This window comes from Melitaea cinxia, chromosome 3 (assembly GCF_905220565.1).
Source record: "Melitaea cinxia chromosome 3, ilMelCinx1.1, whole genome shotgun sequence".
NCBI classification, from domain to species: domain Eukaryota; kingdom Metazoa; phylum Arthropoda; class Insecta; order Lepidoptera; family Nymphalidae; genus Melitaea; species Melitaea cinxia.
This window is the reverse complement of record NC_059396.1, coordinates 14,825,113-14,852,014: the sequence shown is the minus strand read 5'-3', so window position 1 is coordinate 14,852,014 and position 26,902 is coordinate 14,825,113. Positions and strand designations below refer to the sequence as shown.

The 26,902-nt window shown below is 32.5% G+C and overlaps 1 protein-coding gene across 1 annotated transcript in view; it reads right to left on the bottom strand.

Moving 5' to 3' along the window:
* LOC123669566 (monocarboxylate transporter 13) overlaps window positions 1-26,643 on the bottom strand; it is a 53,100-nt gene extending 26,457 nt beyond the window's left edge. The window contains exons 1-2 of the mRNA XM_045603166.1: window positions 26,329-26,643; window positions 6,377-6,885 (exon numbers count right to left, since the gene is read on the bottom strand). Coding sequence (XP_045459122.1) covers window positions 6,377-6,527 — 151 coding nt within the window. The 5' untranslated portion in view covers window positions 6,528-6,885; window positions 26,329-26,643. The remainder of the gene's footprint in view (window positions 1-6,376; window positions 6,886-26,328) is intronic.
* Between the last annotated feature and the right edge of the window lie 259 nt (window positions 26,644-26,902).

Here is a 26,902-nt window from a genome sequence, read left to right as displayed (position 1 = left end):
GTCTATCGCTTATGGCTATTTGAATACTGTTGTGAATATATATATTGTTAGGTTATATCCTCAGCCGTTTATACTTGTCAGATGAGCCTAGGTTGTTTTGAAAGAAAGGCCTCTAAAAAACATTTACACCTAAACATATTTTATTTTTAATGCCTATATGTGCAATGAAGTTAATTGTGTTTGCTCGCAAACGAAAAAAAAAACCGACTTCAATTACATCGACAAGTACAACGTATGTAGACGAAAAAATAGTCAAGTAAAAACGCATTATTAGATATAACTCAAAAAGTAGTTGTTAAATCTCAAATAAATTTAAATAGGACCAGATGACACGTACCACCTTTCGATTAAATTTTTTTTTATCGAAATCGGTTCACTCTGTCAAAAGTTCTGAGGTAATACACATAATAAAAATAGTCGCATTAAGAATCTCCTTCTTTTTTCCAGTCGGTTAAAAAACCTAAATTGTAAACATAATGTATTTTGTAATTTGTAACATAAAAAAATACAATCGAATTGAGAACTTCCTCTTTTTTTGGAAGTCGGTTAAAAAATAGCTGGCATGTTAGTTGGATAGGATTAAACAAATAGTACGAAATAAGATTTGAAACAATTAGTTAACATCTTATTAACTTTTAATACCTATATTTATATGCACGGCAATACGCATTGTTAAATATTACCAAAAACGAGAGTCACATGTATCAATGTTAATTTAATTGATATATCGAACAAACGAGGTTTCTGTGTTCGATAAATATTTGAGTGATCATTGTATTATATGAGGATTCTATAAATATATTTGTATAAGTATCGTTGAACTCTAGAGTGTGTATTTGAAACGACAATTTATTTATTGACATTCTGATAATGAGACAAATACTCTCGACACGTGATATATACGATGGTATACAACTATCAGAAATGAAAAGACAATAACCGAGGAATTTATCTAAATAGACAAAAAATGTGGACAAGTAGAGTACGTGATATTTATATACAAGTAGCGAACTTCGGTTATATCTTTTGGCCATACTATGGTGATAATTATTATTTTTTTATTTTTGTATACAATTTTTTATATTAATACACATTTCATTGCAAATGAAAAAATAAATAAAAACTAGATCTTTTTATTTATGTTTTATTTTTGGAGTTTAGAGAATTGAAATAAACTACACTAATTAATAACGAATATAGTTACAGTAAGTCGGTTCTTATATGACAGACTTATGGATCCGACCTTTGTTATGATGATTAATACTATTTTATAGGCCAGACTGCAATGCAATCTACAATTTAATGGAAGTCAGTTTTAACATTTACAATATAGAGTATTATAAAAATTGTGTAAAGAACAAAGATGTCGAATAATATTACTTCAGAGAAGTGTGCTAGTTAATGATGCCTTCATAACAAGCATTTGGTAGAACAGTTATTATTATTTACGCTAATCACTGCTATTTCCGTTGCAAGAGAATTTCCTTAATAAATCATTCATCGCTTAACCAAATGGAATTGCTATTATTTTTCTGTTTGTGTTTTTGAATACGTATTTATTACCAACTACGAGTATTGATTAGCGTCTTCATGGACGTTGATTAAAAAATGTACTTATAAGACTATAAAAATGATAAAATAAAAACAACTCTATTCTCATTAGAGTTAAAATAAATAATTAACGGAAAAAGCCATTACACTTATAGCTCCAGAGGATGTTGTTTGATTGTTTGTTTCATTCATCGTCATCATGAACATCCCATTGATGGGCAAAGCCTCTTTCTCTACTATTAGTAACCGGGACCGACTAGTTTACGTGATCTCCAAGACACGATGGGGAGATGGACATGAACAGAATTTAAGACCTAAAATAAATATTAATACAAAAACAAATATCCACGCCGAGCAGGAATCTATTCCGTGACCGCCGGTATTAAGGTGAAAGATGTATTAACTCAACAACAAATTTTAAGTTACACTGGTTACTCTCATTATTTAATGTGTATCTGTGGGCATTAAATAGTATTTGTGTGGATGTTTTGTGTAAAGTGTATCAGTTTTACATGTCGAAATATAAATACAGCAATATTTACATAATAGATAATAATTTGTTTAACAAAATTTTAAATATATCTCCTATCGAGTTCAATAATTATGAATGACACATTATGCAATATATTGATAATGTTGCAATCGCTCAGCTACACACTACAAGCGATGCTTTTTTGTTTTTAACCGACTTAAAAAAGGAGGAGGTTACTCAATTCGACTGTATATAGGGATAACTTCGTCGTTTATGAACCGATTTTGAAATATATTTTTTTGTTGGAAAGGGGATATCCCTGGTGCGGTACTATGATAAGGAAACCAGGATCTGATAATGGGATCCCAGAGAAATCGAGGGAAACTCTCGAAAATCCGCATAACTTTTTACTGGGTGAGCTGATTTTGATGATTTTTAAGTTATTCGAAAGCTAATGTTTATCATGTGGCCACATCTAAATTTCATCGAGATCTGATTACAACTTTTGGAGTAATCTTTGATTATGCGTATTTACTTGACTATTTTTTCGTCTACCTACGTTATATTATTTGTCGCTATAATTGAAGTCGGTTTTTTAACCGACTTCCAAAAAAGGAGGAGGTTCTCAATTCGACTGTATTTTTTTTTTTTTTTTTCATTTCCTTGCAAACACAATTATTAAGATAATGATACGAAATACTGTTTTTCGTAAATTATCCGGTCCGTATGGTTAAAATTCAAATTTAAGTAATTAAGTTTAGTTTTAATACGCTCCTCTTCATCTACTCGTAGATAGATTCGATTTTATTCATATTTTGTTTTCTTTTGTTTATATGTGTATATGTTTTCTAAGCTTTAATTGCATATTTTTAATAGTATTTTAATATGGTACTTTACTTTTCGTTAGATGTGTCAACTGTGTACAGTATGCAGAAAGAAAATTGTTAGACCCTATTCGCATAGTCGCATATGTGGAATAAATATAAAGACTACGCAGAGACATTTTAATTTATACTTCTTGATGTGGAAATAATACACAAGATTTTGGGAGGTCGGAGCCTTGTTCTCTTTTTGAAAAGTTGCTTGATAATACCGCAAAAGGCCAAAGAATGAGTTCAACCATATAACCAACTCTGTTTATATTTTTAGTGGCACCATGTTGCTGCGGTGAATTATGTGATACTCTTCAGTTTATGTTTATACTTCTTTTTAAATTTTTTATATGTTAATTTATTTAAATAATAGTCTACGATTTTGTCATAGTTCAAATAAGATTAATATTTAAAAAAAAAACGAGTGTGGCATAGACCACACGACTGAAGTAAAACTTCTACACAATAGACCTGCACTGTGTCTTAGATGTACGAAACGTAACCAGTTATGAGAGAAAGAGAAAAAGAACCTCTCTCAATGCTCCGTTAGCCTCTCCCGATTACACTTTTTGTAACGCTCTCGTCACGCATTCACCAGCTTACTCCCCAAGTCAAGCGTGCGTAAAGAAGTATTACTACTAGAAGTATGATTTTTAAAGATTTTTAAAAATAAACCGGAAGACACTTCTCATAAGAATCTGTTACATATTTTGTATGCCTAATCTATGTTTCTTATTTTTTTTATTGGAATAATTATGTTCTCAGGGTTAATGTGTGTCAGCGATTGATATACGTATAAGAGCTGACCTCGTCTCTATCCCGCGATATGGCGCGTTGCTTTGCGCAGTATTGCTATCTGCAAATATAAGCAAATTAAATATATAGTTTTATTTTTGTCTGTACAATTATTTTCTTGTGGTTAATTAACATTATATTCTTCTAACACGATTGCTGGGAAGACTCGCACTCATATGCATATTGTGATGTTAACGTAAACTTTGTTTAAAAATATAAATAATTTTTTAACAAATACTTTAACTAGCCATCTAATAAAGATTTAAATAAATAGCAACAACATTTATAGAGGTTGCGCCAGAAGAAATAAGTCACGTCGAATATGTTAACTGAAAATGATTAATTTAAATGGCATAGAGAATCCAGATCCGACTACTACGGTCAGCAAGTGATTGTTTGATATTACAGGCGGTTATCTCTGCCGAAGATCCGAGAGCCGGTAAGATAACAAATCTCAATCAGACGGACCGATAGCTTGTTTGTCACCTTAGTGAATTAAAGTATTTAACTAAATATTTTTATTTTAAAAACTATTTCATAAACCCGTTGATAAGACCATAATTTGCTCTTAAGCGTACTTTTTAATGTTATTTATGTGTAAGTTTCAAAAGTCTACTAGTACCAAATGGTGAAAGCCAGTTTCATTATATAAAGGTAATTTTTTATTGAAAAATATAACTGCGAAACACGCAATAATTCAAACCAGTTGACTATTTAACCATAAAGATGAACTAAACTGAGAAATATCAATTAAACTGCGGATGACACAGCGCGTTTATTTCTATCTTAAACCGCTTAACTCGCAAAATCAGACGGGGCATCAATTTTCACTCTGGATAGTTAAATTTCAATTAGGTACACTTAACGTTTTATATTATATATTATCAAAAGTTGTTAGTTGACTCAGTATACTTAGGAGCCATCGGTATGACATTACTGTAGAATTTTATAGTACATTATTATTCCGAAAAAAAAATCTGTAATTTATAGCCGTGAGCTGTCAAAAACAAAATATAAACGGTTGGACAAGGTATAGATAAAGTCGATAGATGTCAAGACGTCATGTTATGGAAAACCAAATTTATATATGTACATATACTTATTTAAAAGATAAAGATTTTTTGCTCGGATTTATCAATAAAATTGTGGTAGCATTTGACGTTAAAATTAAAGTCTCTTGACTTTGTTTTCACCATCATCATCACAAAAGCCTATCGCAGCCTACTCCTGGACATAGGCCTCCACAAGTTCGCGCCAAAAATGGCGTGACCTTATGTGTTTTGCTCATAGTCACCATACTGGGCAGATGGGTTGGTGACTGCAGGGCTGGCTTTGTAGCGCCGAAGATGTTGCTGCCCGTCTTCGGTCTGTATATTTCAAAGCCAGCAATTGGATGGTTATCTCGCCATCGGTCAGCTTTTTAAGTTCCAAGGTGATAGTGGAACTGTGTTATCCCTCAGTCACCTCTTACGACACCCACGGGAAGAGAGGGGGTAGTATACTCAATGACTTTGTTTTATGTTAGTTTAATTTTACATTACGGAAAACTAACCTATTAATATAGGTCAAACAATGTCATATGTTTTATTTTATAATTATTAATGGCTTTGATATGGTATTTATTGAATATTTAACTAAAATAATATTATTTGTTCTGTATAGAATATTTTTTTATTTGATAATAGTTATTTGACGAAGGACGAGGTTATCTATCGTAAACAAAGCTTAATTAATTTATTAAAGCATAAATAAAATTGAGCCGATACTGATAAGTGCATTGAGAATGATAATTATGCCAAGAAAAGTATGTGAAATAATTGGAAGAAAAACAATCTTTTTAGTACATAATATTGTAAGTCAGCATATCTTTTAATGTAACAACTCGTACGTATATATTTGTGAGGGAAATAATAAAATGTATATTGATAATGAGTCACAAATATATTGAGTCATTATAAGACAAATATATAGTCAAGTCTTGCGGTTTATCGTAATTTATTTAAATAGCGTTAATTTGTTATTCTTCATGCTTCGAGTCACAAGTTCTCTACAATGCTACATGTTTAGGTTCTAATTTATTAAATTGACAAAATGAATGCTTTCAAATTAACCGAAATTTCATGATATTGGAAAGTGCCTATAGCAGATTTCCTAAAAAAAAAATGTATTTTATTAAATTGCTTTATTTCGCAATTATTTTTGTATATATATCCTATCTTTATCCCATCTAAAAATGTTAAGCGCGACAGTTGAAGATAGAATGTACTTTTTTTAATAAATAAGAGAGACTACGTTTACATTAACCTGCGGCAAGGAAATATCTTTTTCATAAAAGTATTAATAACACAGTTTAAGTTTTTGGCAAACTTTGCCTTATGAATCTTTTCCTTATTTTAACTTTTCCCTGTAATTTTTGAAATAGCCGTCTAAAATCTCTCAAAATAATAAAGAAGCTTTGTAAACGAGACTGTCAGTTACGTAACTAGGAAACTAAAATTTTCATCAACTTTATTTATCAATTACTTATCAGTCATCTCACAAAAAGCCCCTGGAGATAAAGTTTTATTATTTTCTTTTAGGTTCTTTCATAATATTTAAGAGAAGTAAGAAGTATAAAACAACTGTTTGTATGAAATAACTGTAACGCTTATTCTATTATTTCTAATATAAACTTTAAATTACTTACTGACTACATGAATCATAAAGGATGCGAAGACTATCATCCAGCCCCACCCTCCGTCTGGCGGGGGTGGCAGGCTCTCTGAACCCTCCCTCGACGTCTCGACGAGTTGCGTACTGTTACCATTCTTTGCGCTCTTCACACCCCCGTGCGACATCTTTGCTTAGCACTTTAATACTGCCGTATACTTAAACTTCCCACTACTTGTATATATTTAAGGCAGTTAACAAGGTATTCGCTAGATATGATAGTAATAGATTCCTAAAATATGGACTGTTTTATTGGTTATATCAAATAGAGGCACTTGGTATTCGAGCGCTTTTCTTTAAATATATCAGAAAGAAGGAAGCGACTTTGCGGAAGAATAACGACGAATTAAGAACATTACTGTATCTTGCATGATCTCTGGTATTAGACCATGAGCACAGTTATATGACTATCTGCGATTTTATAATCTGCTTCTTCATACTTTTGCTATTTGCTGGTGGCATTGGAAGACATTTTTGGCTAGGTATCTGTAACAAAAAAAAAAGTGTTAAGATATTGTAAAACAGTAAAAATATTTTTTGTTAATCTTAAGTTTATTTATTATTTGACAAAATATGTTGATTCTATTAAAATGTTCTCGATCAGATTTATATAAAAATTCTATTAAAATTTATTATTTAAAAAGTAAGTAGCAAGTTTATTATATTTTTTAGGGTTACATGAGATTATAATTGCCAACAGATCCTTATGACTAAGATTGTTTACCTATCTTTCAAGGGTATCTTTCAAGGTTGTCCTTGGAAACGTGTAAATATTGGAAATGTTCCCTGAATGTAGATTACTATCGCTATAGGTTGCAATAGAGATAAGTAAAAAAAAATAGCATCGAAATAAAATAAGTAACTGAAGTGAGTCATTTTGTAAGAATAGTGTTTTGACGAAATTTGAATAAAAAGAAGTGCTCGTATATTAAGTAATACGTTATTTAAATTCTATAGAAATAGTTTTGACAAATCTAATCTAAGTCGCGAGTTGTGATTTTATATGCCTGTTAATATTGGACTTAAGTGCAATAACACCGCTGATAGACTCTTATAACACCAACATATAATTATATAAATAATACAGATATAAATAAATACAGATACCACACCCAGATTCAGAGTGGGAATCGAACCCTGAAATCCCCGGAGCAGAAAGCAGGGTAACTGCAAACTGTGCCAACAAGCTTGTCAAACCGTACATTTATCACACATTTTGAACACATGTTATGTTGTATGCATATTAATAACAGATATAAGTATTAGATGAAAAATCCTTGTATTCAGTCAATAAGTAGGTGAAATTCTAACATTTTACATAATATAATGCTTTTAGAAGTAGAAAGGGTATTATTTTACATCATTAACTTTGCACAGTTGAAGATAAAAACTTGCTTCGTCAAGTATGTAGTAAGTTCTTAACAGCTTGACCTTTAAAATAATTGTATTAAGTAGGTACACTTACTTTTGTCTTCAATACGTACGAAATACTTTAATGCAGAAAGAAAAAAAGACAGTATTATTATTTATGACGTAAAACGTTTCTGGAACTTTATTTGTTAAGAAATAAGTTCCAGAAACTTGAGATAATAAATTAATAGTTTATTAATTTTATATTATAAAAAAAAATACTTTTGCGTTTCGATATGTTATATTTAAGGTTTTTTGTACTTGATTTAGAAATGTAACGAAAAATATCAAAAGCTTTACAAATTTGTCGTATTTTTGCCTGCATAATGTAAAAAGAGATATATGTATATAAGGGCAATCCATTGGTTTAAAAAAAATGATAACGAATAAGTATTCGAAAATAAAAGATAAATTATCATAAATTCAACGAAACTGTTTCCAGAGTGTTCGGAGTAATGAAGTAACATTAAGCATAAACACGTAAAACTCGAGTTTTATCAAACTCATAAACATATCAAAATATTTACTCCTCACACACCGATATCACTGTAATTTAATAAATATTATCAATAATAACTAGGAATATATTGGTTTCCATTTTTCCTTGCATGTTGTGATGTTGTATCATACATAACACAGACATTGTAATATTAATTAAAGGGGCACGTGGCCTAGTTTTTTTTCTTGATTATAACAAAATATGTTTATTTATATATTATTTATTTATTACATGTTTATCACATGTTTATGATATAATAAGAAAAAATTCCAATAATTCGTAAAAGTAGTTAGTTATTAATTATCAAATAGAAGATTAAAATAGCAATTAATGAAAAAATCACATCATAGCACATTATTTTTTTACTTTATGGTAATAAATATTAGAGTATTTTAAACAAAAGATGTAATTTGTTTGTTTAATGATAATACAACGCCGTATCAGACATTGCTGTACGATTTCGAATCGACGTATGTAGGTGGTTGTAAGTGGGACTGTTTTAATATTGGTTATCTACGTGTTCCCTTTTACTTTATATTGCGTTTGTTATATTAAAGAATTATTTTGACATTAAAGATGTAATAGACATAGGCAAATAGGCTTTTAATATTTAAACTCAGTCAATGTAACTTTTAAATTTTTTAAGGTACGCTTCAGACTGTAATATCCCACTACTGGGTATAGGCCTCTTTCCCCATCTAGGAGAAGGATCAGAGCTTCATCCACCACGCTGCTCCAATGCGGGTTAGCGGATATATTCACTACAATGAGTAACAATCGCTATCAGGTGTATATGATAACAACCGGGACCGACGGCTTAACGCCGAGGCACGATTGGGGGAACAAGGACAAGGACACAAGGACAGCACAAACACCCAGACCACGGCAAACACCTGTACGGCCAATACAAATGTTAGTCATGTGCGGGGATGGAACCCGCAACCGCCAGCGCAACAGGTAAAATCCATGGCTGTAACCGTTGCACCAACGAGGCGTCAAATTTTTTAAGGTATCTTAGTGAAATAATTTTAACCCTAGTTACGAAAATATTCCCGCTTAAATTACATAGTCATTAGTTATAACCAGTTTAAGTCAAGAGTCACATCATTTTACTAAACTTTATTATCAACATCTTAGAGTCACTGATATCTTGACATTTTACTAGGGAATGTCCAATAACATAAAGTAGATATTTTCATAAGATGTGACCTTATCGGCAATTAAAAGGTCGATGTTAATGATAGAATGAATTTGAGTTATTTTTACATTACATCACACGATTTAGTACCAATATTTTCATTTATTTACTGTGTGATTATGCGCTTAGTGGTCAGGAAAACTGGCGTTAGCCCTTGCGAGGCTAATTCTATCCAATAACAAACGTTCGAATAGACTTTCCTAGTGTTTATGAGCTGTTACGGTTACTATTAAAACTATTACTTATTCGACTTTTCGTCTTCAACATTCGTCCATGACCATGCCGTCGGTAACGTTACGAAAAACCGGAGTTAAAATTACAATCACGGAAATTTCCGTATAAATTATATTTATTTTATAAGGTTTGTAAATATAAAAATCAAGGTAATAACTTAATGTACACTAATTTTTTCGTAGTCTCACGCCGAGTTGCACGAAAAGAAATTAAAATTTAAGTAGTGATTAAACTAATTTAATCGGAAGAATTGTATGAAATTCTTGTGATTAAATTAGTTTAATCTCTACTTAAATTTTAATTTTGTTTCGTGCAACTCGGCGTTAGTGTTGTAGTTAGTTGTATTGAGGCGTTAATGATCCTACTTCCAAAAAAGGAGGAGGTTCGCAATACAATTGTATTTTTTTTTAATGTATGTTACCTCAGTACTTTTGACTGGGTGACCCGATTTCGATGATATTTTTATCGAAAGGTAGTACTTGTTACATGGTCCTATTTAAATTAAATTGACATTTTCAAGTTCTTTTTGAGTTATGGCTAATAATGCGTATTAACTTGAACATTTTTTTCATCAACCTACTTTGTATTATACTGATAACTTTTCATAGGGAGTACCGATTTTGATATCTCTTGTTTTACTCGAACGCTGATGGTTGTCATATGGTCCCATTTAAATTTGATCGAGATGTGACTGACGACTACTTTTACGCGTATTTACTTGACTATTTTTTCGTCTACCGAAGTTGTATTACTTGTCGATGTAATTGAAGTTGGTTTTTTTCGTTTGCGAGCAAACGCAATTACTTTTTACAGTTTTAAAAATTCATTCAAAAATTTACCATTACGAAATATGCAGATTTTCCCCGCAGTGATTTTGTTTATCAATGAATACAATGTGAATTTAAAAGTAAATTTAGCACATAAATATCAAAACAAAACAGACATAAGATTTTAGAATGCTCAAAAGTATATATATATATACATACTTGTTATTACTTTTTATTGTGGACTTACAATACAGGACTAAATCCTGATCCTTTACATCGATATTAATTGTTGTCAAACTTAATACAAAGGAAATAAAATAATTGTTTTCAGCTATAATAACATTATTATTCGTATAATATGAAATAAATGTAGCTCCATTAGTACTAATATACCTAATTATGTTCGTTTGTAATCGATACTTCACATCCAGATTTTCATACTATTATAAATTACCTAGCGAACTTAAGCTACATAATATCATCATAGGTTACCACAGTTATTTATGGTAGTGAAATATAAACAGTTAATGTGACCACGGGTGAAACGATGCATAAATTATAGTGTTTAGTAGTCTTATTTTGTCGTCGTGTGCTCGAAAACGTGTTTTTCACGTGTTTTTAGAGATTGGGAGCGAATGGGCCGATGCAAATTACGAAACGTTTGCGCTGTGCAGTGACTCAGCGCGTGGCGAGCGTTCGGTGTCGCGCATCAAAGTACTCGTATAACAACCAATCAAACAATGCAATTAATCGTTTGTTTGTTTCTTTTTGTTTACAATATTGTAACAGAATTTGTTACGAATATGTCAAAATTTTATGGTCTTTCTTTTGCTTATTTCTCACTTTCTTAAATGTTAGTCGATATTTTTATCAGTAGCTAGTGTCATGTATTAACATTTTTATTCATAATTACTAATGAATACTTAATAAAAACTAGTGTAAAATTATTTTTCATTAAGAGATGTACAATAAGAACTTTTTTGTATTTTATTCTTGTAGCAAAATAACGTAATAATATTATTAAATTAATTTTTGGCGGCACTATTGTGTAACAATTCATTGTAACAAAAAGTATTCAAAGTAAAAAATTAAATAAAAACAAAACATATACCTAGGATTAAGTTAAAAAAGGTGGCGAAGTCTTGATCAACGAGATTTTCTTTCTTTATAAACTGGAATTTAATAAGACGCGGGAAAACTAGTACATGAATGACGAGCACTATTATGATGTGCACTGAGTATTGATAAGCGCGCGACGAGCGTTCACTCACATGTGCTGCCGCCGTCTCACTGATCACCGAGTTCACCGACAACAAAAATAGGAGATAACCGAGGAAACAAATGTTGGTCGTTGGGTGGCCTAAAGACATCTTACTACGTGTTTTTAGATTACGAGTCGCCGTGTGCATAAAGGCTATTGTTGTGTGGTGCATGTACTTGATGTGAATTTTCAATGTCGATGACATTCAAATTTTGTGTTCCAAAATAATACCTTTATTATTATGTTTTGCTTAAACAAAAGGATTTATTGAGGTAGAATGTCAAGTATGATGCCTGTTGCTGAATCAGTATAAAATGATATTGAAATTGTTTTATATATACCTTAAAGTTAATCGAATTATTATAATGAAATCATATTAAATTTTTACCTGTGTCTTGTAGGTATGTTGTTGTTGTGTCTTACTTGTACCTGGGATCATAGGTTAAGTATAGGTAAGTACGCTTAATGTACCTATAGATGTGTATTCTATAAGACCAGGATCCAGAAGCTTTTTCTTTCTTTTTCTTTAGTGTTTATCTCCACTGTTATTCTAAGAAAATTGAATAAATGTAAGTTGGCCTTGCAGGCGACGGCTGTTGCATTATACCACGTTACTAATTTATTTATTTATTTCATTTGGACAAACAGTACCTAGTTGCTACATTACAATTTTCACATAAAAACTATACTATAATTGAGCATAAATGTGGAACATTTTAAGTTGTCACAACATGCACAGAAAGAGATGTAACACTAGTGTTATTAAAAAGATTATATCTACAAATTGAAATACAAGTGAAAATAATTAAAATTAGATGTAGTTAAAGTTAAAAACAAACATAAACAGTAAACACAAAAATTAACAAAAGCAAAATCATTTATAATTATTAATTAATTCCTCAACAATCTCAAAACAACTTTTCTGAAGGCTCTTTTGTATCATCAAAAACATTCACCTTCTCACAAATACTATTATATATCTTAGATATACGGGATATGGCAGAGAACTTTTTTGGGTTATTTCTGGCAAGCGGCTGATGCAACAAACCCGAATTTATAAACCCGCGCCGAGACACACGACGTAGAACACGCAATTCAAACGAACTCAAGAGGGCAGGACAATTTTATTAAGTTTATTTCTTAGTATTTTTAAATCGCCTTCAAAAAAGGAAGAGGTTACTCAATTCCACCGTATATATATATATATATATATATATATATATATATATATATATATTTAATATATCTTCGAGGATAACTCCGTCGTTTATGAATCAATTTCGATAATTCTTTTTTTGTTGGAAAGGAGATATCCTTAGTTTGGTACCATGATAAAGAAATCAGGATCTAATGATGGGATCCCAGAGAAATCGAGGGAAGCTCTCGAAAATCCGCATAACTTTTTACTGGGTGTACCGATTTTGATGATTTTTAATTAAATCGAAAGCTGATGTTTATCGTGTGGTCACATTTAAATTTCATCGAAATCTGATTTCAATTTTTGGAGTAATCTTTGATAATACGTATTCACTTGACTATTTTTTCGTCTACCTACGTTGTATTACTTGTCGATATAATTGAAGTCGGTTTTTCTTGGTTTACCTGCAATCATAATTATGTAAAGAAATATTATGTCGTGCAGCTTTCTGCACGTTCGTTTTGAAATGTTTCAATTAATATTATATTTTAATATAAAAATATTGCAGTTTTTAGACCATTAGCATTCCAAGTGTGTTACCGACTCTATCCCTAACTTTTCCCAGGAGTTTTGGTCACCTTACTTACCATAGAAATAGAAGACTACTTGAAAGTAGTCTGATTTGTTTGTGTCTTCTGTAAGCTTGAGGTGCTTCCCCAGTCGGGATGTTTCAAGTTTAAACACAATATTTCACGCTGTGCCTAGTTGCACTAAACTGTTTAGTTTAAAATCTTTCTGTTTTTAAACAAATTAAGACAGATGATAGATCTCCTGGAATATTTATAAATAAGTTAACGCAAACTTTGAAGCCACACTTGCCGATTACACTGTTCGTCAATACTCCGTTTTAGGTATTTTATTTACAGAGCAATAATCGATAAGGTTATCATAAACAGCATAGATCAAACTCCGTGGTTGACATAAATATAACGATGACATAAGACTTGTTGATGTATGCAAACAGGCCTGAAGCTAAAAGTAATTTATCCGCCATCGGTCGGCTTTTTATCGTTTCGTCGGCATTTCATCATTTCAAGTTCCAAAGTGGTAGTGGAACTGTGTTATCCCTTAGTCGCCTATTACGACACCCACTGGAAGAGAGAGGGTGGCTATATTCTTTACTGCCGTAACCACACAGCACAGATACTGCATTGATTAAAATTCAAAGTGATAGGGGTGACAAGTGATCACCACCTTTGCGTAAATAACAAGTTCAAAAGCGTATACATACTTATATAGCAGTAACTTGTATGAAGAAAGTTGGCATGCATACTCAAGACAAAAAGTAAATATTAGATAAGGTTTTTTTTTAAATAATATATTTCACAATATCCACGGGCTCTTAGTTGCCCATGCCATTATACTACATAAAATATTTGTTTTACTATCGGTGTGCGTTTTTTTACAATAGAATATAAGAAAAATTTAGGTTGGAAAAATTAATGAGACATGGATTGACCGCATAGGAATCGTATTTGTAAGAAGTAGTTTCGATTAGTAGTACACAAATTCAATTTTTTTTGTAATGTGTGTTAAAATTTGTTGCTATTATAGACCAAGAAAGTTAACTGGACATCTTAAGATTTGATACCAGAGCCAACGATCTATTTGAGAAGTACTGACGATATAAAATGGAGAAGGATGTCTTGAAAGATAAATTCTGTCTTAAGCTTACATAAATCATCGAGCTGAAGAAGAAGAGTAGAAGATTATGTTGTTGTGTTCTGTATCTTCCATAACGTTTATACTAAACATTTAAATAGCAAATTCTCTTACTATTTTTTCTTCTCTTTTTAAATTCTTTTAAAATTAGTTTTCAGAGCTGGCAAAAAAAAAGTTACATTCTAAGGGCATACGAGTACATAGATACACATAAATGATTACGTATATGCATAAATTTCTTTGAAAAAAAAAAACTAAACAAGGTTGGAAAACAAACCAGATCCAAAAAGTTGTTTCCAAAATAAGTAGCTCAAAAAAGTATAATACTTCTTTATATGAGAAAGAAAAGTTACATTTTATAGTATGTGTATTTTTAACTTTTTTTTGTAATTAGAAATTCGAAATTAACAGGCCAAATATATTAAAAACTATTTGCCGGTAGCATCGATCGGTATAACACAATATTCTTACATTTAAACAATATCAAATTACCATGCTGTGAAGAAATACAATAAACTTCAATGCTGCATTACAAACAAAGGAACTGGCAGAGAATTTTAAGCGATGTCAACCTTCAAATATCTGCCAGCAACTAGTATGTGTATGTGTATATTCAAGCTTAGATTCTAGTATGTCATGTATATTACCTTATTTTATATACCAGTTATTGTATTCGTAATGGACAATTTTTAAAAAAGATTCCTTTTGACACAAAATTATTGAGTGAAATTGGACGACGCGTTAATAAATTATAATTAATTATACGTTAGCTGTGTGGCTAAGGTAGCTGTGTGGCTACGGTAGTAAGGAATATAGCCATCCCTTCTCTTCCCGTGGGTGTCGTAAGAGGCGACTAAGGGATAGCACAGTTCCACTACCACCTTGGAACTTAAAAAGGCGACCGATGGCGGGATAAACATCTACTGCTGGTTTGAAATACACAGACCGAAGACGGGCAGCAGCGGCAGTAGTGGACTGCGAAGGGCTGCTGTGATGATTATATTGGGCGTTAACAATGGAATATTCCCGTTTATAAACTATCGACTCCAAATTTGGTACGAGTCTTCTATACCTATGTGATGTAGAAATGGTCGATGAGCGGCTTTCTGGGTAACTCATGCCCAATAAGGATTACGGGGGGGGCTTTAACAATGAAAATTTTAAATGTATGTAACTCCGAACTGAACCAATTTTTATCAAATTACTTAAGCATTAGTAATTTGGTCCAACTTGGGAGATAGGGTAGTTTTTATCTCAATTGGACCCGAGGTGGCGCTGCTATCGGTATGTAAGCTATAAAATTTAGTAGCTGTTTTCCGGGCAGGACAACGTCTGCCGGGTCCGCTAGTATTTTGATAAGTTATAATATCGCTGCAGATTTCTTTAACGACTAAAAATAAATAACGGTAAATCATTGTAGCTTAATTGAAATTGATATAATTTATTTGTCCCAGATACCTCAGGGTATAAAGTCGTATTTTATTGCAAAATAAAAGTTCCATTTACAATAATTTATAGTACAATATCTCTTAAATCTATATATATATATATATATATATATATATCTATACATACAATCTCTGTATAAAAAAAAACTTATCCTGATTCACTGAATGACTGATTGACCATCGCCGAGCAAAAACTACCCAAGTTGGACACTGGGATTTTGGTAAGTCGTCATTTTGTCACTTTGTTAAGTAGACATTTACTAAGGAAGGATTTTTAGAAATTCTGGTTAGAAATTTGTATAGAAAGACCGTCACTTTTGAAGTCAGAAACATAAATTTACTATATTTAAGAATGTCTTCGTAAATGTAATTAATTTGGACGCGAGTAAAGCTGCAGGAAACGGCTAGTCATGTGCAAGTAAGGGTTCTTGCTACATTATACTAAATGATATTTTATTTTATGTGGGTATATTTTGTAATCTTTATGCAAAATTATAACAATAATGTCAGGATACATAAATTATGTCTTATAAGGACAATAAAATCAAAGTTCTTGACCTAGAAAGGTTATAAGCGACGAACAGAAATATTATTGTTCTGTACTTACAATGCTTTGTTTTAAACATTTATAACTCGAAGTATATTTATTATTTTAAATGGAAAACTTGATATTATTAACAATTTCTTACATTTTTATTATTAAAAAATGCGTATATTCATTGTTTGTGTTACTATAAAATATTATATACAGGTAAATTCCGAGAATATATATCCAAATAAGTTCTAAAGTTTTTAGCTTTATAATAAAAGGATAGACTAGGAGACTCTCTCAGTTCCACCCCGCATTCATGTCCAGTTTCGTAATATTTACATAAATAACAATAGTTCCACTTTTATGTCTCATTTCTGACAAGTTTTACATACGTTTATTTAATCTCTTTAATAAATTTTTAAATTTTATGAAGTGATTTAATAATGATGTGATATTACTATTTAAAATTCGTAACTTTAAAGGAAAGTTATATATCAACATTATGCATTCATATCATCGTACATCATTATAATAAAGATTTATTCAAGTCATAAATAGTCATCAATAACAGGATAATTGTACTATGGGATATTTTTACTAAAGTTAGCAATATTATTTGTTGACCTGATCTTGATATTTCATATACGTACTCGTATGTGCTATACAAGAGACATAAGATTTGTCATCATTGTTGTCGAGTTTTCAATAAAATAATTACGCATCCACTTTATTTTCTGAAGAATACAATATGGAATAAAATTAAAATGATAATGATGATTAAAATTTGTTGAGAATACGATTCGTTATGATAACGGAACCTTAAATTTTGAACACCACATGTACGCCCGATAGTCAGTAAAGCGAATCTTCCTCTGAACATAGGAACCAAAGGTCGAGTTATCAATTTACAAATAACTAAACATTCGCTTCTATTAGATGCAGAGTTAAACGATATAGAATAGTATATATTAAAAATAAATGCATAAAACTAAATTTATACAATTTTTGTTTATCAGTTACATATAGAGTTTATCACGCATCTATTATTTATCTTGACATGACCGATGTGTACTTGAACCGAACAATTCAAACGGCTTGCTGCTGTTTACCGCTAATAAACGCAGTAATGAATTAAACGGATTACTTCTTATGTGATTAACTAAATTATTTATATTAATCTATATACATATATATAAAAAATTCGTGTCACGATGTATGTAGGCGATAAACTCCAAAACTACTGAACCAATTTTTATCAAATTTTGTAAGCATCTATAATTTGGTTCAAGTTGGGAGATAGGATAGTTTTTATCTCAATTGGACCCGGTAGGTCGCACTGCTATCGGTATGAAACTACTGAACCAATTTTTTATAAAAGTTTGTAAGCATCTGTAATTTGGTCCTATTTAGGAGATAGAATAGTTTTTATCTCAATAGGACCCGGTAGGTGGCGCTGCTATCGGTATGAAACTACAGAACCAATTTTTTTACAATTTTGTAAGCATCTGTAATTTGGTCCTACTTGGGAGATAGGATAGTTTTTATCCCAATAGGACCCGGTAGGTGGCGCTGTTATCGGTATGTAAGCAATCGAATTTGGTATCTGTTTTCCGGATAGGACAACGTCTGCTACTAAGCTTTATATTTTTAAAGGTCTATTTAAATTTTATTGACATGAGAAATTATAATTAATTTAATATAATAAATTTTATTGAGATGTTCTTATCGAACTGTTCCACCAGGCTACTGAACGAAAAAGAAAGTTCTGGTCTTCAGAATTCGTTCAACTTTTGGATCTATTTTTCTTTAGTGAGTGAGAGTGATAAGTAATAGTCAAATTCGCGCCAGACAACCCGGTTTTCTGGGATCCTCATCCAGCCAACACCGGCAATCTTACATAGATAACAAAAAAAAAAGTAAATGAAAATGGTAAAGAAGGAAAGGTAAGTACTTCAAAGTATTATTATATTATATAAGTATAGGTAATCTATTTAGGAACTTTGACGACGCGTTGGCGCAGCGGTCACAGCACTGGCTGTTGCGCTGGCGATCGCTAGTTAGATCCCCGCTCACTATAGACGTTTATATTGGACACATAGATGTTTTTAGTGGTCTGGGCGTTTGTGTTTATTGTGTGTCTTTTCGGACCCCTAACACAGGAGTCAATCCTACTGGGGGCCTTGGAGTGTGAAGAGGTTATATATTTATTTAACTTTATTATGGTTATTACAACGATATAAAAATCTACGGTAAGCTGCGCATTGGCAGTGAAGGAGATGAACGACATAATAATAATAACAATAATAATAAAATACTGTTTTGTCCATTTAAACAAAGAACAAAATTAAAGATAGAAGCAACTATAGTCACAACATTTATAACCAGGCGATCCTATCGCTAACAAGTAATCTTTTCCACACAATCTGTTAATGAAAGGAATATTGCTTTACAAATTTCAGGTGGTATACAAATATAAATTAGTAAAAAAGTATATATATCAATTATATATATTGATATTGTTATTGATTTATAAATTATTAAAAATAAATATTATGTACATACACATTAATGTTTAATTTCCACTCAAGATGTTGCTCTCGGATGAAGCCCATTTTTGGTTGAATGGGTACAAAAATATAAAAAATTCCCTTGTGTACGTTGATAAACAAGAGACAATTGAAACCCTGGAAATCAGAAGAGTTATTGGCCAAATATGGCCGCAAATGTTGCGAAAATTTTATTAAAATTGGTGATTCAGATAGCGCCTTGTACGTACTGTACGGGTTGGTACACATCCAGCAATGTGATTGTTTTTGCGATCTAATAACTTACGTATTTTTTACGAAATTGCTGTTTGCCTAATGCATACGGATGATGATGATGGATGATGTATCTACTTCTGCCTATATCATTCGGTTTGATTCCCTCCATAACCTTCCCTCATATGTTATCTCTCACTCAACCATAGACTGTACCTTGAATCATATTTGAGCATTAATGTCATAAAATTTTCTATCCAATAAAGCCTGTTTCATTGATATTAAAAATTTAAAAATATATTTCTTTGTTTTATTATGATTTAACTTGTGAAACTAAAAAACATCCCAAAACAAGGTTTATAACCTTTACATACACACGTCTCTGCAAGGGGTAGGAGGGTTTTACAAGTAGTTAATACATACTTAGTTGTTGTTTGAATTTCATAACACTTACGCTTACGCTTACGCTTTAGCCTGTAATATGACCACTGCTAGGGGCATAGGCCTATTTTCCCATGTAGGAGAAGGATCAGAGCTTAATCTACCACGCTGCTCCAATGCGGGTTGGCGGATATATTCCCTACTATGAGTAACAATCGCTATCAGGTATACATGATAACAACCGGAACCGACGGCTTAACGTGATCTTCGAGGCACGGTGGGGAGACCCCACAAGGACTGCACAAACACCCAGACCACAGCAAACATCTGTATGGCCAATACAAATGTTTGTTATCTTCGGAAATCGCACCCGCAACCGCCAGCGCAACAGCCACAAACCAACGCCGTGACCGTTGTCCCAACGCATTTGCTACGCATTTGTCGTAATAAGTTCTCACGAGTTGAAATTATGAACACAAATTTTAATCGACTGGATTTGAGACGAATGTTGATTAAATTCTATATGAAAATCAATTAACAATTGTCTAAATTATATTTTAACAACAATTCGATAAATTAAACAAACTTAAAGTGATTAACAACAAACGCGGTAAATAGCCTGTTTTACTTGTAATTCATTCTGTAAGTAACCTTGAAGATGGGTTAGAAATAACAAATACTGCGTTGATCGCCTGTTTGTTTTAAGATGTCATGGTTTCAAAAAGCAGACAAGGTCTTCTTTACAAAATAATCGCAAACAATATGTGTTTATGTTGAAAATATTTATAAATGCGCATACAGCGAAGTGTATATCTAAATCACAGGCGGTGTATTCTGTGATAACAGGCCATATAACTGTGTATATATTTAATAAAATATTTGGTTATTTATTTTTGGTGAGTGCGGGATTTTTATCTTTATCGCTCACCTTATCAGGTTTTATTATTAGCTAAGTAACACAAATGTTACACAATAAAATCAATATTTAATATTGATTGTAAGTATCATAATATGGTCATTTGTCTTGAGTAAAGTGAAAAAAAATTACGATTCATGTTAATTAGAAGGCATTCCCTGAATAAGACAAATTTTTATTATATCCAACGTTTTTATCGATTGTTGCTGATTAAATAACATTCACAATACAAACCAATACAATACATACTCTTTATTGTACACTATCAGAGAAAAAAATTTACACCGAAAGTAAGAAAATATAGACATGTACAAAAGGCGGTCTTATCGCTAAAAGAGCGATCTCTTCCAGACAACCTCTAGCATGAAAAGGACATGACAAAAGAATTAGACGGCATGAAGGTGTACATACATAATATATACATGTAATAATCATTCACCTGAAAGTAACAGATGTAAAGCCGGAGGGATAAAAGAAAATCTTATGCGTATTAAGGTTAGGTGCGAAACATGTAAAACTCGAACAGAATTCAGTAATACGTGTAAACGGTTTATTCTACATATAAATTGTTATCTATGAAATATATTTAAGGGAGATCCAGTCTATAAGGACACATACATAAAATAATTAAACCGGACCTGCCACAATTGGATTTTTTATGTACTGAATAAGTTTTAAGTCTAACTCATTCATAAATAATCTGGCGCGAACTTGGGGAGGCCTATGTCCAGCAGTGGACTGCAGTTGGCTGAGCTGACTGACTGATCCATAAATAAAAGCATCTAAAATGAGATGAAAAATAGCTGCAATGTATGTATGGTCATTAAGATTTTCTTTTAAAAAACATGTGAACATATCAAAAATTCTAATTTTACAGATCTTATTTAAGGAAGAGAATAGTAGGAAGTATTTCTCATCAAAATTTAGAGCAGCCCCACTGGGGAAATACTCAAACCTTACAGAAGACCACAGCTAAATAATACTGTTTACTAGGAACTAAGTAGTATTATGTTCTTATGGAGAGTAAGGTGGTTTTGAGTTGGGGCTAGGGTCGGTATTGTGCTTGCAATATTCTTGGTATTGCAGGCATCTATAAGCCATGGTGCTGTGTGGCTACGGCACTAAAGAATTTAGCCACCCCCTCTCTTCCCGTGGGTGTCGTAAGAGGCGACTAAGGGATAATAAGGTTCCACAACCATCTTGGAACTTAAGAAGCCGACCGATGGCGGGATAACCATCCAACTGCTGGCTTTGAAATACACAGGCCGAAGACGGGTAGCAGCGTCTTTGGTGCGACAAAGCCAGTACTGCGGTCACCAACCCGCCTGCCCAGCGTGGTGACTATGGGCAAAACACATGAGTTCACGTTGTTTTTGACGTAGACTTGTGGAGGCCTGTGTCCAGCAGTGGACTGTATAGGCTGTAATGATGATAAGCCATGGTAGCCGTTTACAATCAGGCGGAGCGAACGGTTGTTTGTCACCTTAATGATTAATAAAAAAGAAACAAAATCATTAGCAATTTAATATACTAAATTTATTAATTTTATCATTATTATCCGGCTCATCCGGCTGTAAAGAAAAAACATCTTTCTTTCATGGAAGAGTATATCATATCAAGCAGTGGGAACTTTACAACCTGTTACAGTACAGAATAATAAAGTTGTAATAGTAAAAAACCTAGGATAAATATATTGTTAACAGCGGCGGCAGAGCGCGTTCGTTTAGGCGTAAACGACTCAATTTTGTAGGGTTGTCCTATAAGTTTTACATAAAAAGAATTGAAATGATTGAAACTTTTTGTTAGGTATTTATAGTCATAGTACCTGTGCCCTGTGGTATCACTTGCGTTAATGTAAGGAAAAAACGTACTAAAGTATTATACAGTCTTTAGCCTTCCTCGGTAAATGGACTACCCTTTCTTTACGGGTGATATCTAGAATGCCCGGGTAGGCATTCCTAGACCATATGTCGGCTTCAGCACTTGGGGGTGCAATACCGACCAAAACCCCTGCGGGAGTCTTCAACCGCTCTAATTGGAGGGACCTGGATCTGCAGATCCCTCTAGTGACAGGCTGACCTCGGCGAAAAGGCCAGACTTCTCCTCCATGGGGACTGTCCGGTTCACCTCTGAACAATCCCGACGACGCCGTGTCTAGCGGGACCGGGTTCCCATCCCGGCCCGACACAGGCACAGGGGCGTTACTGGAGGCGCATTAAGTAGTCTCTACTACCTCTTAAGCATCCCCGTTCGTCGTCTGCGGAGGGAGGTCTCGTCAGTGGCCTCCTCTCTTACCCGCTCGTTATTCTCCTTCTGGGACATAGCTGTCTCGCAGAAGGACCATCGCCTTCCAGGACTCCGTCGCCGAGCATCGCAGTGATGACGCTCGACAGTGACAAGTCCCCTCCGAGGACTGTCGTCAGAACGCGACGCAGCACAAAAAATCTTCGTCTTGTCAATTCTGACACGAAGCCCCAAACTCTTTATGCGGCTGATCACGAGGTCGAGTACGACCTCGGCCAGCCGCGCCGCCACCTTGTAGTCTCGTCCCCGGGAGTAAACGAAAGTGTCATCCGCGTAGCAGATGGTAAATGGATTACCCAACACAATAGACTTTTTCAATTCGAACGAACAACAATAACCAGAATTGCTTACGGTACATTAAACAGATTGTCAACGGTGTATTTTACTAAAAAGAAAATGAAAAGTGCCTTTAGTAGAAAGCACAAGCTAATAATCGCATTTTTTATTGTTTTAATATATTATATTTCCAAAGGTCTATTACCTTAATAAGTATCATAATATTATATATATTTTATTTAAATAACTCAAAAATTGAAACAATTTATATTTTTAATAAATATAGAAAAAAAAAATATAGATAAATATCATTCTTGTGGATATTGTAACGAATATGTATTTTAAGTCGAAAGAGTATTCTTGAACGATATAAAGATACGATATACAGCAAAAACATTTTACTTAAGTAACCTTGATAAACGAACATTAATTTGGAAGAAGAACAGCTATAAATCATGCACAATAAAAAATAGTACTAATCAAATTTTAATTACAAATATAAAAATAACGACGTTAACTGCTTGGATTTTGATAACTAAAACCAAATTATTTCATTTTACAATTTTTTTGAACCGTATACTTAACGTTTTATAAAAATACTAGCTGTACTACGCGACTTCTTCCACGTGGAATTTACAAAAAAAAGTTATTGTTCAGTTCACAGTTATAAAAAAAAATCTAAAATAATAGTGGTCTAAGTTACTCTTTACTTTATCAGCTATCTGCCTGTGAAAGTCCCATAAAAATCGGTCCAGCCGTGTCAGAGATTAGCCGGACAAACAGACAGACAGACAGACAAAAATTAAAAAAAAATGTCATTTTGGTATATGTACCGTGAATACTTCCACATGCTTTTAGTAAAAAGCGAGTATTTTAATATTACAAATAGACACTCCAATTTTATTTATTTGTATAGACATACTTGTTAATTTTTATAACACTTAATTTAATTAACAGTTTTGAAAAAAGTTCCAATTAGGGAATAGACGAGTTCTGTAGCATGTTCCTTGGAACTCTGTACTTTTTTTATATTTTCGATTTAATAAAACCATAATTAAAAATTCAGTACTTATTCTAAAATTTTTACGCATATTTTCAACCCTGTATCCTCCGGGCGCAATAGTAACACGATTATAGGCGCTCGATTAGTTGAGCTCGATCGTCGCTGTGGCTGTGCGTCGTTTATTTACTCAATGAACACGTTTACTCGCTTGAATTAAATGAAAATCAGTAATAATGGTTAATAACATAAACAGTAATAAGAAATAAGAATTAACAAAATTTTATCGTGATTTATATTTGTATGTAACATTATCACCTTGTAAACATTTTTATTTTTTGAAGTAAAACTTTTTTACGCTCGCTTGACTTGGGAAGTAAGCTGGTGAATGCGCGACAAGAGCGTTATGAGAAGTGTGATCAGGCGAGACGAACGGAAGTTGAGAGGAAGATATATATATATATATATATATATATATATATATATATATATATATATATATATATATATATATGATTGATATGTTTCGTATGTTGTAAAGAGAATATTAATTTAAAAGCCCTCGCTACAGCCGGGCAGCCTTTACATTATTTATTTCATGTTGTTAGAGTTTCGCTATGTTATGGGTCCCGTTTTACCATTTCCAAGATTTAATATGATTTAGTTAAAAATCGATGACGTTCTTAATGATCGAGGTAAAAATGGTGAGAAAATACGTTTTGGGTTAAATTCTAATTTTTTTTAACAAACAAACGTTAGGCTCACCTGATGATAAGCGATTCCGTAGCTTATAGACGTCTGCAACATCAGAAGCATCGCAAGCGCGTTGCCGACCCCATCTCCAGTTCCCCCCAGGAGCTCTAGTCACTTTACTCACCAACAGGATACATAACACTGCTTGAAAACAGTGCTATTTCGCTGTGATCTTCTGTAAGGTCGAGGTACTACCCCAGTCGGGCTGCTCCATATTTTGAGCAGGAATTTTCCTGCTGTGCCTTACCTCAGTTATTTCCTGGTGTGCCCTTCCTCAGTTATATACTTATAGACTTGTATAGCTACATGGCAGCAGAGAGAGAGTTATGTTTTCGAAGGATTGACTTCCACGTAATATCCGCAAATGTGACGCGTCTATAATGAATCAGTTTGTTAGCAGTATTCACTTCCGCATCAAAATGTTATTATACGATAGTCCTCTATAGATGAACTATTAATAACGGTGCATATGTATAGCCCTGCCAAAAGGCGATTGCGTACGAGTACTACGAGTAGGTGTTTAAAAGTAATAACAAATACTGAGTTCGGTAATATTATGCTATAATTTATTATATAGGTTTAAAACGTTTTCTTAACTAAAAATATTGACTATTGGTCTGAAATAAAGAATATTATACATCCATTAACCACTTATGATACGAACTACTTCTCTTTATGATAGTACATTATTTTAATACTAATAGCTAAATGTTTTATACTTAAGAAAGTCGATTTATTACGATCGAAAAATTATTTCCCTACGCAAATATGTCCTATACACAAAAACAGTCAAAATTTTAACTAACAAATCAGAATAAATTTAAATCGGTTACTCTTGAGTCTTGATTGCTTTTGATTGGAGACAAATATTCGGAGCTTAATTGCTTTTTATTGATTTATATTCTATGAGTTGCTTTACTATTTATTAACCTATATGAATATATAGGCTCTAGTATTTTCTTTGAAGTTTAGCATTTCGTAAAGAATAAGAGCGAAGTGTGATAAAATACTTTATTGTACCAGACAAAATCAGAATATTACCAATACACACAATATAAAATCGAAAAGAAACATTTGTGTGAGTAATACGAGTTTTTCGTTCATTTTCATACAGTCAACTCATTAAAATATAGAACTGGAGAAATCATTGTCCATATAATACTGTATAATTAAATAAGATGATATGTGTATAAATATTTTAAGTCATATATCCAGACGAAGAGAACTTTTATTCGTTTATCTTCACAGACGGTGGGAATTAAACAAGCTAACAGGTGTTTCTGATAGCCATGTTACTACAATAAATAATAATATGTCTATATAAAACTTACCTCAAATCTGCTTTCAAATATATATTTTTTTATAAGACGAATTAATTTTCCTTATAGTGGATAAGGCAATCGATATACACCTTTGCTTAGATTCGTGCCCTAATTTCGAAACAAAATTTATAATTTTCATACTAACGTATAAATAGTAAATCACGTATCATTAAATCATATTATAATGACTTTGATATGTCCAAATTTATTATCAAATGTTATTGTTTGTATTGTCGAGTTATGAACAATATTAGGCCATGCTAGATTATGACAGGTTGCGAGGTGGGGCCGCGCGCGGCGCTGTCGGCGACCGGCGGTGGGCAACTGACTACTCGGTCCCGAAGGCGGCTGAAACTCGTGTAGCTTTCCTGCCTGTCATGTTACTTGCCGCAAGTGCGCTGTCGCATTTTGAAATCGTTATTTCTTCAGGTGTAAACGAGACGGATTATATTTCATGCGTGAAAATATTCTGCCATTTCTAGTTGTTGACTCCAATTAATTCTCTTTAACATGTAAAACAGATGTTTAATATTTATGTTACACATGAATGTGATGAAAATTATTAATATATAATAAAGTGGTT